The 17,782-nt window shown below is 53.2% G+C and overlaps 1 protein-coding gene across 1 annotated transcript in view; it reads right to left on the reverse strand.

Moving 5' to 3' along the window:
- Nucleotides 1-9,922, reverse strand: part of kcnip3a (Kv channel interacting protein 3a, calsenilin) — a 97,250-nt gene extending 87,328 nt beyond the window's left edge. The window contains exon 1 of the mRNA XM_088907836.1: nt 9,706-9,922. Within this exon, the coding sequence (XP_088763962.1) occupies nt 9,706-9,711 (6 nt within the window). The 5' untranslated portion in view covers nt 9,712-9,922. The remainder of the gene's footprint in view (nt 1-9,705) is intronic.
- Nucleotides 9,923-17,782: the final 7,860 nt, after the last annotated feature.

A 17,782-nucleotide genomic window follows, 5' to 3' on the forward strand; every position in this document is an offset into this window, starting at 1 on the left:
ATTCACGCGCTGCCACTGAGGGTGGCACAGGTGGCAGGAAGATCGGGAGTGTCAAGTGAAACGAGTCCCCGTCTCTTCATCAATTAGACACCTTTCCTGGCACACACGCAGAAACACAAACACGCCGCTGGCACGCCTGGCATTCGGAACCGTCCCGGTCTCAGCAGCCAGCAGGCTGGCTCAATCGTCTGCGACCGGCCTCTGTGTCCAGGCCTGTCACCGGAGAACGGCAGGGCTCTTCATATACGAGCGCGAGTACTCTATATACACAGCACTGCCACAACAGAGGAGCTGGAACTGACGGCACCTGGTTCGAGGGTTTCAATTTTCAGACAGATTAAGTACCACAGGAGAGGGCTCTTGGGGAACAAGCTCCCCTGCGGAGCCAACAGATCTCTCAGGAGCAAGCGGTCACCCTCACATCTCCTCTTCTGGGGACCCCTCAGCTGTAGCGGGACAGGACAGAGCGAGAGAGAGACCCCAATCTACACACACACATGAGCCACATTATACAGAATCTCCATCTCAGCAGTTCTGAGGAGCACACTCCAGCTGGAGCACTCTGCAGGCTGCACACCTGACGAGCACACTGCCTGCACTCCAGTGAACCCTGAACACCACCATCGTGCACGCCGTCACCCTGTTCCCACAGCTATCACACCACTTTCCTTACACACCCTGAATTTATTATTAAAACACGTACTCCATTCAGTTCAATTCTTAAATTCGCTCGACTCTGCTTGAGTGGCACGGTACTGTCCTTCCAGTGTCCGAGAGACACTTATTCCCAGGAGGAGTCACGGCAGCCTGGAGTCTATCCTGGAAGCACAAGGCACACGGTGGGGAGGCCAATCCATCACAGGGCACACACGCATGAACACACACACGAACACACACACACGAATGAACACACGTGCACACAAAGGAGCTATTTAGAGACACTAATTACTCCAAATCATAAAAGCACAAGGTAAGGAAGCCAATCCACTGCAGGGCACACATGCGTGAACACACGTGCGCACACGGGAACTACTGAGCCACACTGTACCAGGCAGCCCAGGGACCGCTATGAAAGCACGAGGCAGGGATGCCAGTCCATAGCAATCACACACACACAGGCACAAACACACAGAGACAATTAACCCTGCCAGCATGTTTCTGGGAGCTGGGAGGCTCCAGGGTATTTCAAGTAGTCTTTTCTATAAAATACTCTTTTCCTTCCACAAGGAAGCAGCAGACGTGACCCTTTAACTCTGCTTTTTTCACCGCCTGGAGGACAGTTCAATTAATAAATCACGACTGATTAAGACCTCCAGTTCTACCGCAGGTAAGTCCGCCAGTGTCTGAAGGTACTGTACATCTCAGCTCAGGCACAAACAAAAATCTCATTTGTTGAGATGATTGCTTTCCGTTCCGGGAAAGGTGCGTCAGTGTAAGTCTGAAACGCAGACGTCTCCAGCGCGAGGGAAAAGTTTGCTCGATGACATCAGCGTCGAGGGAGCTGATCTGCTTCTCTTTCACTGCCTTTTCTCCAGCAACATGCGAAGCAGGGAGGAGGGGTAGTGCTTCTTACCAGGGGTGTGCTTGTCGCTGTGGACAAACACCAGGAAGCTATTAACTGCTTTCTGGTGCTCTCTCACTCTCCAGCCTCCCCCCCTGCTCCTGTCCCCCTCTCCTCCTGCTCCTGTCTCTCTCTCTCCCCCTGCTCCTGTCCCCTCTCCCTCTGCTCCCGTCCCCCTCTCTCCCGCTCTTGTCCATCTCTCCCCCCACTCTTGTCCCCCTCTCCCCCCGCTCCTGTCCCCCTCTCCCCTGCTCCTGTCCCCCTCTCCCCTGCTTCTGTCCCCCTCTCCCCTGCTCCTGTCCCCCTCTCCTCCTGCTCCTGTCCCTCTCCCCCCCCTGCTCTTGTCCCCCTCTCCTCCTGCTCCCGTGCCCCCCCGCTCCTGTCCCCCTCTCCCCCTGCTCCCGTCCCCCTCTACCCCTCTCCCCCTGCTCCCGTCCCTCTCTCCTTCTGATCCTGCCCCCCCTGCTCCCATCCCCCTCTCCTTCTGATCCTGCCCCCCCTGCTCCTGTCCCTCTCTCCCCCTGCTCCCGTCCCTCTCTCCTTCTGATTCTGCCCCCCCTGCTCCTGTCCCTCCCTCCCCCTGCTCCTGTTCCTCTCTCCTTCTGATCCTGTCCTCCTCTCTCCCTCTGCTCCTGTCCCTCTCTCCCCCTGCTCCTGTCCCCCTCTCCCCCTGCTCCTGCCCCCCCTGCTCCTGTCCCCCTCTCCTCCTGCTCCCGTCCCTCTCCCTCCCCCTGCCCCTGTCCCTCTCTCCTCCTGCTTCCATCCCTCTCTCCTTCTGATCCTGTCCCCCTCTCTCCCCCTGCTCCTGTCCCTCTCTCCCCCTGCTCCTGTCCCTCTCCCCCCCCTGCTCCCGTCCCTCTCTCCATCTGATCCTGTCCCCCCTGCTACCGTCCCTCTCTCCTTCTGATCCTGTCCCCCCTGCTCCTGTCCCCCTCTCCCCCTGCTCCCGTCCCTCTCTCTCCCCCTGCTCCCATCCCTCTCTCCTTCTGATCCTGTCCCTCTCTCCTTTCCTCCATGCAGGACTGGACTAATATGAACCAGATCAAGGCAGATAAACAAACAGGATCCGGGGTCTCCTGGCCATTACACAACAGGATGACGAGCCTGCTCTTCCTGCCGGGCAGCCGTCTGGTGGACTGGCAGAACAATTGCTCATTTTAACAGAGTCAACAAAGCAAAACTGGGATGAGCCACGTAGCCTGTCGGGCACGTCTGCTCTTGCCACCTGAGCGCCACAGGCCTGCCTCTAGGAAATACCAGCACCTGGTGCAGCGCCGCTACTGTGAAGGAGAGATCCGGGTTCATGGCAGTGTTGCATAACCATGTCATCTATGAACTAAGCTACAGTTGGAAGCAGAAGTCTCCAGCTAGGGTCCTGCTGGGAAGATACAGATCAGGGGGTCCTGGAGAGTCCCAGGCCAGTAGGTTTTGCAGGTCACCACTAAACCAATTCCTAAAGACTGGTGGACTAACCAGGACCAGGGGTGGAGACACTGGATATAGACAAGGAAGAGCCCCCCCACAGCCCCCCAGCGGCCCCGCTCCTCTCCCGGAGCGACAGACACAGGAGGAGCCGCGACGAGCTCGTGGGCCCCCCATAGCCCCCCGGCGGCCCCCCGGCGGCCCCCCAGCGGCCCCGCTCCTCTCCCGGAGCGACAGACACAGGAGGAGCCGCGACGAGCTCGTGGGCCCCCCACAGCCCCCCGGCGGCCCCCCAGCGGCCCCCCAGCGGCCCCGCTCCTCTCCCGGAGCGACAGACACAGGAGGAGCCGCGACGAGCTCGTGGGCCCCCCACAGCCCCCCACAGCCCCCCGGCGGCCCAGGCAGAAGTTCGACCGTGTGCGGCGACTGTGTGCAGAACTCCCGGCCCAGGAACACGACCCCCGTCCTCCTCCTGCGCTCTGAAATCGCCCGCTCCCCAGACAGCCCCCCCAGGCAGGGCGCCCCGCGTGCTGAAAAATTAATGGGAGGGATTGTTTCATTTCTGCCAGGGTATTGTGCTCTAAGCACGCTGGTGAAAGCTGAATGAATACAGCGGCGTCCCGCTGCCCTGGAGGAGTCCGGGGACCACGGGCTGGGGCGGTCGCGTGCGCCCAGTTGCCCACCGACAGCTCTGAACGGGCTCGAGTGACAGGCTGGGAGAGCTGGAGTGGAGCATGCTGCTTTCTGGGAGGACCCCGCTAACGCTACAGTACACCTGCCCATACAGCAGGCTGGAGCCTGGGTAGAAGCATTAGTTATGCAGCCACACAATTAGACCAGCTGTGTAACCCAGAGCTCACGCAAAACAAAAAACAGACACTGAGCCCTGCAGGAGTGCAGTCTGAATCTGCAGAAAGTTCTTATGCATTTTTAAAAATGACCTATTCTACCCTCTACACAGGCATAGTATTGTGATACCGAAACTCTCTAAAGAGAGCTTCATATAAAATTCAGTAAATTCAGGAAAGCCATTTTGTACTGTGCTGTTACAGTGGAGACTGTAGTAAAAGTGCAGTAGGACAGTGCTGTAACAGTGGAGACTGTAGTAAAAGTGCAGTAGGACAGTGCTGTTACACTGGGGACTGTAGTAAAAGTATAGTAGGACAGGTCCTGTTACACTGGGGACTGTAGTAAAACTACAGTAGGACAGTCCTGTTACAGTAGGGGACTGTAGTAAAAGTGCAGTAGGACAGCCCTGCTACAGTGGGGACTGTAGTAAAAGTACAGTAGGACAGTCCTGTTACAGTGGGGACTGTAGTAAAAGTACAGTAGGACAGTGCTGTTATAGTAGGAGACTGTAGTAAAAGTGCAGTAGGACAGTCCTGTTACAGTGGGGACTGTAGTAAAAGTACAGTAGGACAGTGCTGTTACAGTGGGGACTGTAGTAAAAGTGCAGTAGGACAGTGCTGTTACAGTGGGACTGTAGTAAAAGTACAGTAGGACAGTCCTGTTACAGTGGGGACTGTAGTAAAGTGCAGTAAGACAGTCCTGTTACAGTAGGGACTGTAGTAAAAGTGCAGTAGGACAGTCCTGTTTCAGTGGGGACTGTAGTAAAAGTGCAGTAGGACAGTCCTGTTACAATGGGGACTGTAGTAAAAGTGCAGTAGGACAGTGCTGTTACAGTGGAGACTGTAGTAAAAGTACAGTAGGACAGTGCTGTTACAGTAGGGGACTGTAGTAAAAGTGCAGTAGGACAGTGCTGTTACAGTGGGACTGTAGTAAAAGTACAGTAGGACAGTCCTGTTACAGTGGGGACTGTAGTAAAGTGCAGTAAGACAGTCCTGTTACAGTAGGGACTGTAGTAAAAGTGCAGTAGGACAGTCCTGTTTCAGTGGGGACTGTAGTAAAAGTGCAGTAGGACAGTGCTGTTACAGTGGGACTGTAGTAAAAGTACAGTAGGACAGTCCTGTTACAGTGGGGACTGTAGTAAAGTGCAGTAAGACAGTCCTGTTACAGTAGGGACTGTAGTAAAAGTGCAGTAGGACAGTCCTGTTTCAGTGGGGACTGTAGTAAAAGTGCAGTAGGACAGTCCTGTTACAGTGGGGACTGTAGTAAAAGTGCAGTAGGACAGTGCTGTTACAGTGGAGACTGTAGTAAAAGTACAGTAGGACAGTGCTGTTACAGTAGGGGACTGTAGTAAAAGTGCAGTAGGACAGTCCTGTTTCAGTGGGGACTGTAGTAAAAGTGCAGTAGGACAGTCCTGTTACAGTGGGGACTGTAGTAAAAGTGCAGTAGGACAGTGCTGTTAAAGTGGGGACTGTAGTAAAAGTACAGTAGGACAGTGCTGTTACAGTAGGAGACTGTAGTAAAAGTGCAGTAGGACAGTCCTGTTACAGTGGGGACTGTAGTAAAAGTGCAGTAGGACAGTGCTGTTAAAGTGGGGACTGTAGTAAAAGTACAGTAGGACAGTGCTGTTACAGTAGGAGACTGTAGTAAAAGTGCAGTAGGACAGTGCTGTTACAGTGGGGACTGTAGTAAAAGTACAGTAGGACAGTGCTGTTACAGTAGGGGACTGTAGTAAAAGTGCAGTAGGACAGTGCTGTTACAGTGGAGACTGTAGTAAAAGTGCAGTAGGACAGTCCTGTTACACTGGGGACTGTAGTAATAGTACAGTAGGACAGTGCTGTTACAGTAGGAGACTGTAGTAAAAGTGCAGTAGGACAGTCCTGTTACAGTGGGGACTGTAGTAAAAGTACAGTAGGACAGTGCTGTTACAGTAGGAGACTGTAGTAAAAGTGCAGTAGGACAGTGCTGTTAAAGTGGGGACTGTAGTAAAAGTACAGTAGGACAGTGCTGTTACAGTAGGAGACTGTAGTAAAAGTGCAGTAGGACAGTGCTGTTACAGTGGGGACTGTAGTAAAAGTACAGTAGGACAGTGCTGTTACAGTAGGGGACTGTAGTAAAAGTGCAGTAGGACAGTGCTGTTACAGTGGGGACTGTAGTAAAAGTACAGTAGGACAGTGCTGTTACAGTAGGGGACTGTAGTAAAAGTGCAGTAGGACAGTCCTGTTACACTGGGGACTGTAGTAAAAGTGCAGTAGGACAGTGCTGTTACAGTAGGAGACTGTAGTAAAAGTGCAGTAGGACAGTGCTGTTAAAGTGGAGACTGTAGTAAAACTAGAGTGGAAAAGTTACTAAGGAGGAACAAAAGGGATCAAATACAGTGGTCAACCTGCATTTTTTATGCGGAATTCAGAACGTATGCCTCATCAGAACAAAGAGCATAGGAAACTGCTTCAGAGACAGAACTGATGGGATCTGCACACCTCAGAGACACAAACCGCACAGTAATCATGACAATCACCACTCTCCCTCAGATTCTCAACATGCAACATCCAACCACGAACACCTTGTTCACAAAGCCAGAGATTCCACTAAGTGCTCACAAGGGAGTTTCCTGGAACCCGTTTCTGACCGTGTATTGAAATCCTGCCTTGCCTGTGTTGAGGAGCACGCCGTGTTGAGGAGCACGCCGTGTTGAGGAGCACAGTGGAGCCGCAGAGTGTGGAGATGGCCAGTGTTTATTTAGTCTCCAGCAGCAGGAGACCTGATGCGTGTGTGTGAGAGAGAGGGCCCGTCCTTCAGTACTGCAGCAGCTGTTCACACTAAATTAGCTGTCCTCATCGAAGGGCCACCAGAACGCAGTGAACTCTGCAGATTTCAGATCGAGGACCGCAGAGCCTTGCACAGGCACAACTAAGACAACTGAGAGCCTTTTATTGTATTTTGGTCGCTGTGCTACACAGAGGACAGTATCACCTTGGAAAAGCTTTATTGTACAGCAGTGAGGCTGACTGCTCTGGAACTGCAATTAAAACGGAGAAGAGGAGGCACTCATTTACACAAACAGTGGTGGGAGAATGGAACCAACTACCTAGCCAAGCTGTTGAAGCCGGTACCCTGACTTCCTTCAAGCAACACGTGAGAGAGATCTTCAGATCAGTTAGCTACTAATGGCCTCTCGTTTGCGATGTTCTGATTAGGATCTCTGTCCGCTCTGTATACCCTGCTTCAGAGAGGTCTTGCTGTCAGTCAGAGAGAGTCAGCTCCCCTCAAGCCCTCAGGTCGCAGGCAGGGGTTAAGAGGGCTGAAAATGGGGGGCACTTTAGCCAGACGTAAAGAGTAGTTGATCTCTCTAACAAAGTCTGTTAACATCCTGGGGAATTTACGCTACTGGGCAGATGGACTGGAGAGCCACTGTCCTCTCTAATCCGTGCTGTGCTCTCTGAATGGTAATCTCCTGGTGTGTGTGTGACACAGAGACCTGCTCCTTCTGTGTGTGTGTGTGTGTGTGTGTGTGTGTGTGTGTGTGTGTGTGTGACACAGAGACCTGCTCCATCATGTGTGTGTGTGTGTGTGTGTGAGACACAGAGACCTGCTCCATCAGTGTGTGTGTGAGACACAGAGACCTGCCCCATCAGCGTGTGTGTGTGTGTGTGTGTGTGTGTGTGTGTGTGTGTGTGTGTGTGTGTGTGAGTGACACAGAGACCTGCTCCATCAGTGTGTGTGTGTGTGTGTGTGTGTGTGTGTGTGACACAGAGACCTGCTCCATCAGTGTGTGTGTGTGTGTGACACAGAGACCTGCTCCATCAGTGTGTGTGAGTGACACAGAGACCTGCTCCATCAGTGTGTGTGTGTGTGTGTGTGAGTGACACAGAGACCTGCTCCATCAGTGTGTGTGTGTGTGTGTGTGTGTGTGTGACACAGAGACCTGCTCCATCAGTGTGTGTGTGTGACAGAGACCTGCTCCATCAGTGTGTGTGTGTGTGTGTGTGTGTGTGTGTGTGTGACACAGAGACCTGCTCCATCAGTGTGTGTGTGTGTGTGTGTGTGTGTGTGACACAGAGACCTGCTCCATCAGTGTGTGTGTGTGTGTGTGACACAGAGACCTGCTCCATCAGTGTGTGTGAGTGACACAGAGACCTGCTCCATCAGTGTGTGTGTGTGTGTGTGTGTGTGTGTGTGTGTGTGTGTGTGACACGGAGACCTGCTCCATCAGTGTGTGTGTGTGTGTGTGTGTGTGTGTGACACAGAGACCTGCTCCATCAGTGTGTGTGTGTGACAGAGACCTGCTCCATCAGTGTGTGTGTGTGTGTGTGTGTGTGTGTGTGACACAGAGACCTGCTCCATCAGTGTGTGTGTGTGTGTGACACAGAGACCTGCTCCATCAGTGTGTGTGAGTGACACAGAGACCTGCTCCATCAGTGTGTGTGTGTGTGTGTGTGTGTGTGTGACAGAGACCTGCTCCATCAGTGTGTGTGTGTGTGTGACACAGAGACCTGCTCCATCAGTGTGTGTGAGTGACACAGAGACCTGCTCCATCAGTGTGTGTGTGTGTGTGTGTGTGTGTGTGACACAGAGACCTGCTCCATCAGTGTGTGTGAGTGACACAGAGACCTGCTCCATCAGTGTGTGTGTGTGTGTGTGTGTGTGTGTGTGACACAGAGACCTGCTCCATCAGTGTGTGTGTGTGTGTGTGTGTGACACGGAGACCTGCTCCATCAGTGTGTGTGTGTGTGTGTGTGTGTGTGTGTGTGTGACACGGAGACCCAGCCTGAGATGCGATCCAGCAGCACAAGCGCGGCGACCTCAATTAAAACACCATCCGCCCCCGCCACAGCCCGCTGAAGAAACTCCACGGAGATCTCGTCGCTCTTTCTAGTTGTGCACCAGATGAAGGGCTGGGGTCCCTCCCGCTGGATCGCGGATCGACTGTACAGATCGAGAGCCGCCTGCCTCCTCGGCGGTGCGGAGAGGCCAGTTACCGTACTGGTGCTCGACCGCCTGTCTCTGGGGCTTTACTCACAGTCTCAGACCGCCGCTTCACAACCTGCGGGCATTCCCATAATAACAACAATAATACTGGCGCTGGCGGTCATGAACTCTGCTGGCTTGAAAGCCGACAGAACTACACGAGTCCTCTCTGAAGAACACAGATCCGAGCCGGGCGCCGGCCCGGAGTTTGGACTGACTACAGTCACGACGCCGCGAGGGACACAGTCCTGGGACACGGGGGGCAGGGGACAGAGCGAGCCCCCCGCCCTGCGACCGGCTGAAGACAGGCTCGCTAACAGACACTAACGGGCAGCTCGGTACGGTACTCTGGAACCGGGAACTCTCCCTGGGGAGGTTTAGCTACAGGGTGCTGAACATGTCTTTGCTCTCCCAGCTCTGCAACAGAAGGAAAAGTTATCCTTTCCAGAGAGCTGCCTAGAGTTCGCCCTAAAAGAGACGACAAAAGCCGGCGCAGGGCACACGTCCGCACACAGGGGAACACCTGAGAGACACCGGACAACACACCTCAAGCGGTCCCGGAGAGAACATGCAAACTCCTCACACACAGGCGCCGGACTCGCACCCGGGACCCGAGCGCTGCGGGGCAGGGGCAGGCCGTTCGGGGTGAAGGGCACCGCACCGCCTCTGCGGGCAGGTGCCGGCTGCAGAAGCCGAAACTGTTCGGCCGGTTACGTAACTCAGGCAGCGGAGCTCGCTCTGCTCACGAGAACGGAACAGCGCTGCACGCGCGGTGCACCCGTCCCCGCGGGGAGTCAATGCGCGTGCAAAACAAAGTCGAATTCTTGCGCGCTCGGTAGGATCACGAGCGCTGCGCTCCACACGCGGAATTCCGACGCAGCAAAGACCCGAGCCGGAAAGTTATTTACCTGCATGTTAACTGGGCGTCGTTTCGCGTCGTCGATCTCGCCGCTTGGGTGTCGCGAGTCGGCTTCCTCGCTCGCTCTGTCGGGTCTGATGCTCCTTCAAATTTCTCCGTCTCTCTCTCTCCCTCCCCGTCCCCCTCCCTTCTCTCTCTCTCTCTCCCTCCCTTCCGTCGTTTCGACAACTGGGCTGAGCAGCTCCTCACTGACAGCGCTCCGTACTACCCCGGCTTTTTCTTGAGACGGGGATGAGAGAGCGAGCGAGCGAGAGAGACATTCCCCTCCACGAGTTTAACTGTTTCCGCTCTCGCGGGCCCCGCTGCTTCCCGCGCGGCCGGGCGCTCGCTTCCACAGGTGATCCAAACAGACCCCCGACTGGGCGGGTAGATCGAGTTCCCCTGTCTTCATCCACGATCCCTCAGGCAGACAGATGCCCAGACAAATGATGATACACCTTGGTAGACGACGCCATTGGTGTCTTTTTTGACGGAAAAAAAATATCCAGTTCTTCTACGGTCCAGCGTAGAAAACGTGTATTATTTCTGTGGTAAATCTACTTTACAGTATATGCCGCCAACACCTTGTGAAATATTTACTCCATCACTCGTGTAGTCTTCTGTTGGTTATTTTTTCTTCTAAAAACACAGAAAGAGCCGCCCCGGGTCGCGAATTGGCGGGAAGCCCGCGAGCTGTGGGATCAATGAGCGCGACCTTGGCTCGCGGCAGGGCGCGCGAGCGCACGCGGGACTGGAATGCTGAGGAGTGCGGATGCCTCGCGGCTCACAGTACCGATCGATTGGGGGGACAGGCGGCCTGCGTTCCCCCAGCCTCTCGCCGTGACTGCAAACTCAGCGTCCCGCTCAGCTCAGAACCAAGGCCGCTGTACTGTTATTAAACTCGATCACCATCGCGTCAGCCTAATGCCACGTCTTGAACTCCGCTTCTGAGCATTTTTTAACATCGTGGTGTACGGAATAATCCCAGATAAAGAATTGTTCTCCAGCTTTTAATAGGGTCTGACAGAGATACTACAGTGTTATAGCTGATGTACAGCATTCTAGCTGTGCAAGCTGGTCCAGCTGTTGTCCACTTGGAAAAACTCAAACTACCGTCCATCTGTTTACAGGGCTGTGGGGGAGCCAGAGCCTATCCCAGCATGCAACAGGAGCCCGTCCACCACTGGGCACACATAGACGCAAACACACACACCAGTGTATCTGTACCGAGGGAGGAAACCTACACAAACCTGGGGAGAACATACAAACTCCACACCGACAGAGTCGAACCCAGGGCCCCAGCACTGTGAGGCAGCCATGCTAACCACTGTACCGCCGTGCCACCCAATTCAATCTGCAACTCAGTTTACACCCAACTGGCTCATATTCAATTTCCACATTAGATCTGTATACAGTATCAGTGTGTGTCTGTATTTGTGTCTGTGTGTATATACGTGTGTGTGCATGTCTCTGTATTTGTGTGTGTATGGATGCAGAGGATCACAAGAAACATCACCTGTAAACTCACAGTCATTAACAGTGAAATTATGTATTTTTTGCAATTGACTAACATTATGCAGATTCTCCATAACTGGGTTTCTCAACAGGGATTCTCCTGTGAAAGTCACAGGCTGGCAGCCCGTGTGGCCTCTCTGGGAAGCTGTACAAGCTGTACATCTGTGCTGAGTGGTTTGCAGCAGGCTGTGGGATTGTGTCCCACTCCACTGAGCCCGGAGAGGCATGTGTCTGCTCCCTGGTCTCTGAGCCCTGGCTGTCTCACACAGACCCAGTGCCGAGTCTCACCTGGGATATGAACCCGCAACCCTCCCAGGCACGAGCCCCGAGCCCTACTCTGTAGAGCTGTGCCGAGGCCCACCTGGGATCTGAACCAGCAACCCTCCCAGGCAGGAGCCCTGAGCCCTGCTCTGTAGAGCTGTGCCGAGCCCCACCTGGGATCTGAACCCGCAACCCTCCCAGGCACGAGCCCTGAGTCCTACTTTGTAGAGCTGTGCCGAGCCCTTGGGATCTGAACTCACAACCCTCCCAGGCACGAGCCCTGAGCCCTACTCTGTAGAGCTGTGCCGAGCCCTTGGGATCTGAACCCACAACCCTCCCAGGCACGAGCCCTGAGCCCTACTCTGTAGAGCTGTGCCGCTACTGGAGCCCCAGGCCATCCGCGGTGTACGGACTGACGGGTCCATTACCAGCCCCCGACTTCACACGCCACCGCTGTGTCACCACGCGTCAGTCAGCCCTGTGAGCTCTGCAGAGGTGGGAGTGGGAGTGTGGGCATGTGTGTGTGTGTGTGAAGGGGCGATTAAATATTTCACATTCCCACTGAGACATCGAGAGGATCGCCCTGGGGAAGAGAGCGGGAAATGCACAGTTAAAAGAAAAGCCTGGAAAGGCTAATGAAAAATAAATCACCCCGGGCCAGCAGGGGAACGGACAAGGGTAAAACTGTACCCTGTCGGGGTTTCAAGACATCTCTGACTTACCACCACCAGCGCCACAGACCCCCAGACAATGGCAAACACAAACTGATTCAATTAAGTCATTAGAATCTCCAGGCGGAATGAAAAACAGGCTAAAAAGAGACCCCTTGTAATTCTGCTCCACAGCAACGACAGCCAGGACTCTGCAAGGCTGTGAAGCTCCAGCGCTCGTCTCTAGATGCCTGTGTGCAGGGTTTTGTTTTTGAAGCTCTGCCGAGGCACGTGGTATTTCACAATATCACTGCGATCGGCTGTTCCTCTTCCCTGTAAGCAGCTTTCCGCAAAAACCAGGGTCTTCTGAGGTGAGCGCTCCGCGATCATTTATCTCCTCCACCGGCTTTGAAACAGCGAGGAACACGAGAAGAGAGGGGGTGGCAGATCTCGTGCCGTGTGGCTGCTACTCGCTCACTGATCCCGGCGCCTTCTCCAGCCCCCGCGAGTACGATCCCAGCTTCACCAGGGTGGCCGGGTGGTTTGCTCCACGCTCCTGCCACCCTTCGTGTACGGAAATGCTTCCCAATTTCAGTCCTAAAAGTACGTGTCCGCTTGGGTCCACAAATCTGCCCGACAATCTTAATCCTTGCTTCACTGAAAGGTAGGGACTTCTGAAGAGGCAGAATTTGCCCTTCAGGGGTTGTTGAAGTGGATCTCCTCCTCTATCCCAGAGCACTTTAGGATCCTTTGGGATATAAAGTGCTATATATATTCTGGGAATTTTTCTTCTTAATAAAAGAATATTTAATTCACGTTCCCCAATGACTAAACAGACAGTTGTAATTGAGAGCAATGAAGTCGAGAGCTGATTTAATTCAATAATCTGAGAGCGACTGGGTAGAATGAAGATCCTGTGACTGGACGAGACGAGATGTGAGGAGTGCTGCTGCAGAAAAATAGAAGATACAGGGGAAAATACCTTTTTTGCAGCTGTCCATCCGCCCATCTTTGAACAGCTTTATCCAAATCAGCGCTGTGGGGGAGCCGACGCCTTTCCCAGCAACCAACGGGCACAAAGCGGGGTACGCACCAGGGTACACCCCACCGGACGCCAGTGGGACGCCAGTCCACTGCAGGGCCCTGTTGTAACAGACAAGTTCTGGATCCCGAGATGAAGTTCAAACAACCGGGTTTATTGCATGCAGGGAACAATAAGATCTAAAGTATTGTTCAGAATAGAGGTACAAAACTTCCAGTTTATAGAGCACTTTTCAGCCCTTTCTGATGCAAATTGTTACCGTGGCAAAGGGGGAGGTCACCTGTGTTTGGACAATCCCAAGACCTTGACCACTTGGAACGGCCGGTTTTATCTTTCCTTAGTTAGGGGGGTCTCTATCTTGCACTTGGAATCTCTTATCAGTTCACTCCCATCCCTGCCTCAAAACTCAAAAGGGCTTAAGCATGGAATGTCTTGTGTCACAAGAAGCCTGTGTGCAGAAAGAAATCACATCTTGCATCTTTCTTCAGCGCACAGACACGCACACTCTCACACCAGGGCCAGTTTTCACAAAAGCTATTTAACCACCAGCCCATCTAACCCACGCAAACGCAGGGAGAACATGCAAACTCCCCACAGACAGCGCCCCAGGTCTGGAAATGAGGCCAGGGCCCCGGCGCTGCGAGCCACCCCCCCTTGTCACTGCCCCGCCCCTTTCTGCCCCTGCACTCGGCTCTTGTTTTTTTGTCGTTCTGCAGCGTCCTGGTGCTACAGTGGGAAGCTCCCCAGAATCGAGACGTTCTCACTGCAATTAACTCACCCAGTGCACAAAAATCCAATTACTTCGCTGCATGCATGTGGTGTGCTGCGTTCTCTGCAGACGAACAGTAGCTGTGTGGGAAGAAGGTGTTGAGAAATGTCTCAAGTTGCTCTTGAGAATAATTGCCAGGGGGCTAAATTTAGCTTTTCAGATAACGAACTCGCTGCAGAAATAGCTCTCTGTAACAGACGCGATAGGACTTTTGTTTGGTTCTTCCTTTTTTCGGTTCTTCCGCTGAATCGGTGTTTATGAACGGGAGCGGCGTTGTGACGCGGCAGCACCTGCCTGTAGCCTGGACCGTCCGGCTCTCAGAAGCCGGGCCAGGCTGGGACTGGTCCGAGCTGGGACAGGGAGCACCGAGCTGCTGCTGCTGCTGCTGTAAGGGGGTCTTGTGTGACCACTTGGTGGCGCCCCTCCGATCCAGCTCCCCTGTTTGAGTTATGGTGAGCAGGGACACTGTGCTGCAGGGGGCGCTGTCCTGCCGGCGAGACATTAAGCTGCTTGGTCAGTAAAGACCCCAGGGCTGAGATCACGAGAGCAGGGGCGTTAATCCCAGTGCCCTGGCTGGAATCCACTTTGGACATCTGGCCTCCCTAAATCTCCCCCTTCACACAGCCGAGGAAGCGATTCCTTCCTCCTGCCCCTGATCTGCGGTGCAGTGGGGCTGCCGGCGCAGAACGACTGCAGGGGGGGGCAGCACCGCAGGGGTGGATGAAGGGGGTATGTACTGTAAAATCTCTATAGAGTCCAACCAGTATTCTTGCTCTTCACCTTATCATTCCAACGCAATTGCCAAAGGTGGAAGAGTAGTGCTGTTCAGACTGTGGCGCTCTGTACCCGCAGCGCTCAGATCCCACAGGACCGGCAGGGCAAAGCAGGGTTCCAACATGACAGAGTTCAGATCACAAGAAAACGGAGACATCTGCATGCAAGCCCGCTGGGTTCTCGCAATGGAACATGCTGCTTCAACAAGTCTTCTAGAAGACGAATGATAGGCACATCATCGAGGGATTATTAGAAAGTGTCTGACTCCGGTGGGGCACCAGCTGGGGGACGAAGCAGTTTAGATCAGCATGTCTTTGGGAGGAGGGAGGAAATGGCCATGCATCATGCAACACAAATGCAAGAAGAACATGCAAACTCCATATAGACGGGTGCCAGAGGCCAGGACTGAAGCCAGGACCTATGACACACCAGCACTAACCACCACACCACTGCCTTGTCCTAAAATCCATTCAGTTAACCTGAGTAGATTTCCTAACTATGACCCTCAACGTTTCCGTCATAAAAATATTAAATATGCTTTAATAACGATACTGCACTAGGGCCATTACCAGTGCCATTGTTTTACACAATTAGTACTTCTGGATACATTGCAACACACGATGGCCATGCAGCAATAATTCCTCAGCGTACTCTGAACGGCTAGACTACCAGGGGCTACGAAGAGATTACCACACCTGCCTGCTACTCCTCGGTGTCCCTTCTTTCCATTCCTACAGCGCTGGTGCCAGTGTGGTGGCTTGTGTTTTATCTTGTAACCCTGTTCTCCATGCAGCATCAGTGCAAGGGCAGTAGACAAGGTTGTGTCGTTTTCACTGCTCTGCCCTCAGACCCATGCCCTGGACACGATTTCATCGTGGGCACCCCGTTCTGCGCACTGCACCCCTTCACGATGCGAGTCCTGTAGCTCTGCAGCAATCGGTTCGTTACTGCCATAATAGCATAACTGCGCACACACAGAGAACGGGACTGTCCCTCAGCTTTGCCACTCTTCGACGTTGCCTTGGGTAAAGCAGTCAGCTGAATCTTACAGACTGACTGAACCCAGCTCCCGAGATCCCTGAAGAAACACCTGCAGGAGCTTATGGGATCCATTAGCTACTAAGCAAATAAATAAGCAAACTGGGCCTCTGGTTTGCGAGCTATCTGTGCGTTAAATTGAACAAGCTTCAGGGATGGGGGGGGGTTTAGGACAGTTAAGACCAGCAGTGAATTAGAGGCATGGATATTTAAAAGACCCTCTGTCCAAAGGGATTTCAGAAAGGTGGGATTGAGAATTTGTGAAACAGTCCCACCTCCCGTAGCATTGCGATTGGTTGAACAGTCAATTGCTATCTGATCGCCTGCTCTCCGAAACCCGTGCTCATTCAGGTTAATCTAACGCCATCAACTTGGAGACTTTGGAGACTGTCCAAATGTGTCTGTGTAACTTCTCCATCTATTGCATTTATTAAAATATGAATTAGCTCATAAGTGATTCTTAAAAAACGTTTATAAATGGAATAATTATTATTCGTCAAGTTATTCAGCTTTATAGAATTATATATACAGTAATGCTGTTCCCAAGAAGCGATCACAGTTAAAATTGTGTTATTATTAGTAGCAGTTAATTTGTTGATCCGTTTATTGCATTGGTTACAAAGCTCTTTTCAGCCAGTTCTATATTTAGGTGTGCACGAAGATGTTTTTTTTAACGTAATCCCTGAGTGTTACTGGCAGAATGAGGACTGCCATGGTTTTGGCTGTGCCAGGTCGCACTCCTGGGGTAGTCAGGAAGGCAGGATGTTCTAACCCTTGGCCACCTGCACACCTGTGCCTCCAGAGCTTCCTGAGAAACTCTGTGCTGGGGAAAGGAGGCAGAAGGAGACTGCCACCGGCCAATCCCGAGCACACAGAGAGGGAGAGAGGCACAAGGTTTTGTTGCTGGGGAAACGGTTGCTAGGCATCAGCGCAAGGGATGCTTAGAGAGAGGGAGAGAGATGGACAGAGGGAAGGATGAAGGGAAAGAGAGAGAGAGAGAGGGACAGAAAGAAATAAGAAAAAGAGAAGAGAAGAAGAGACAGACAGAAATCAGGTGTGACCGAAGAAGAAAGATCACAGAAGTCCAAAGCAATAAAGAATCGCCACAGCCTATTTTTAGAAGGATCGGGGGATGGAGTGCCTGACCAGTCAATACTGCAGGCCAATACTGAACAGACGGAACGTCTAGTAACAGCACACACAGCACCGAGCCAAAGACACGAGAGAGGAGGACATTCATGACAGAGACTGAAAGGAAGAGAAAGAAGAAGAAAAGAGAAAGAGTGAGAGGAGGAATGGAGAGATGAAGGGGGCGAAAGACTGAGAAGGTGGGATGGAAAGAGTGAGTGTGAGTCAGAAAATAAGGGGATGATCTGGAGATAGAGAAAGAGGGCTAGGGAGAGTTACAGCCATTGACACTCCTTTTGCGCTATGCCCATTGGCAGAGGGGATTTCAAACTCTATGAACAGGGTTAACAGTCTTAAACACCTGTGAGCACCTGTTTACACTGCTGCACTACACTGAAGCTGTTGTCACTGCTGTACTGCGTTACACTGCACTAGAGATGTTCTCACTGCCCCACTGCACCACTGCACAGGAGCCGCCCTCACTGCCGCATTGCACAGCACTGCCCTGCACTGGGGCCATCCTCACTGCCACACTGCCCCACTCCCCTGCACTGCATTGGGGCTGTTCTCACTGCTGCACTGCCCTGCACTGGAACTGTTCTCACTGCCGCACTACAGTGCACTGCACTGCACCAGGGGCTGTTCTCAATGCTGCACTGCACTGCACTGCACAGGGGCCATCCTCACTTCCGCACTGCCCTGCACTGGGGCCATCCTCACTTCCGCACTGCTCTGCACTGGAGCCGTTCTCACTGCACTGGAGCCGTTCTCAGTGCCCCACTCCCCTGCACTGTCCTGGGGCTGTTCTCTCTGCCTCACTGCCCTGCACTGCACTGGGGCCATCCTCACTGCCACACTGCCCCACTCCCCTGCACTGCATTGGGGCTGTTCTCACTGCTGCACTGCCCTG

The sequence above is a fragment of the Atractosteus spatula genome, chromosome 2 (assembly GCF_055471065.1).
Source record: "Atractosteus spatula isolate fAtrSpa1 chromosome 2, fAtrSpa1.hap1, whole genome shotgun sequence".
Classification (NCBI taxonomy): Eukaryota; Metazoa; Chordata; class Actinopteri; order Semionotiformes; family Lepisosteidae; genus Atractosteus; species Atractosteus spatula.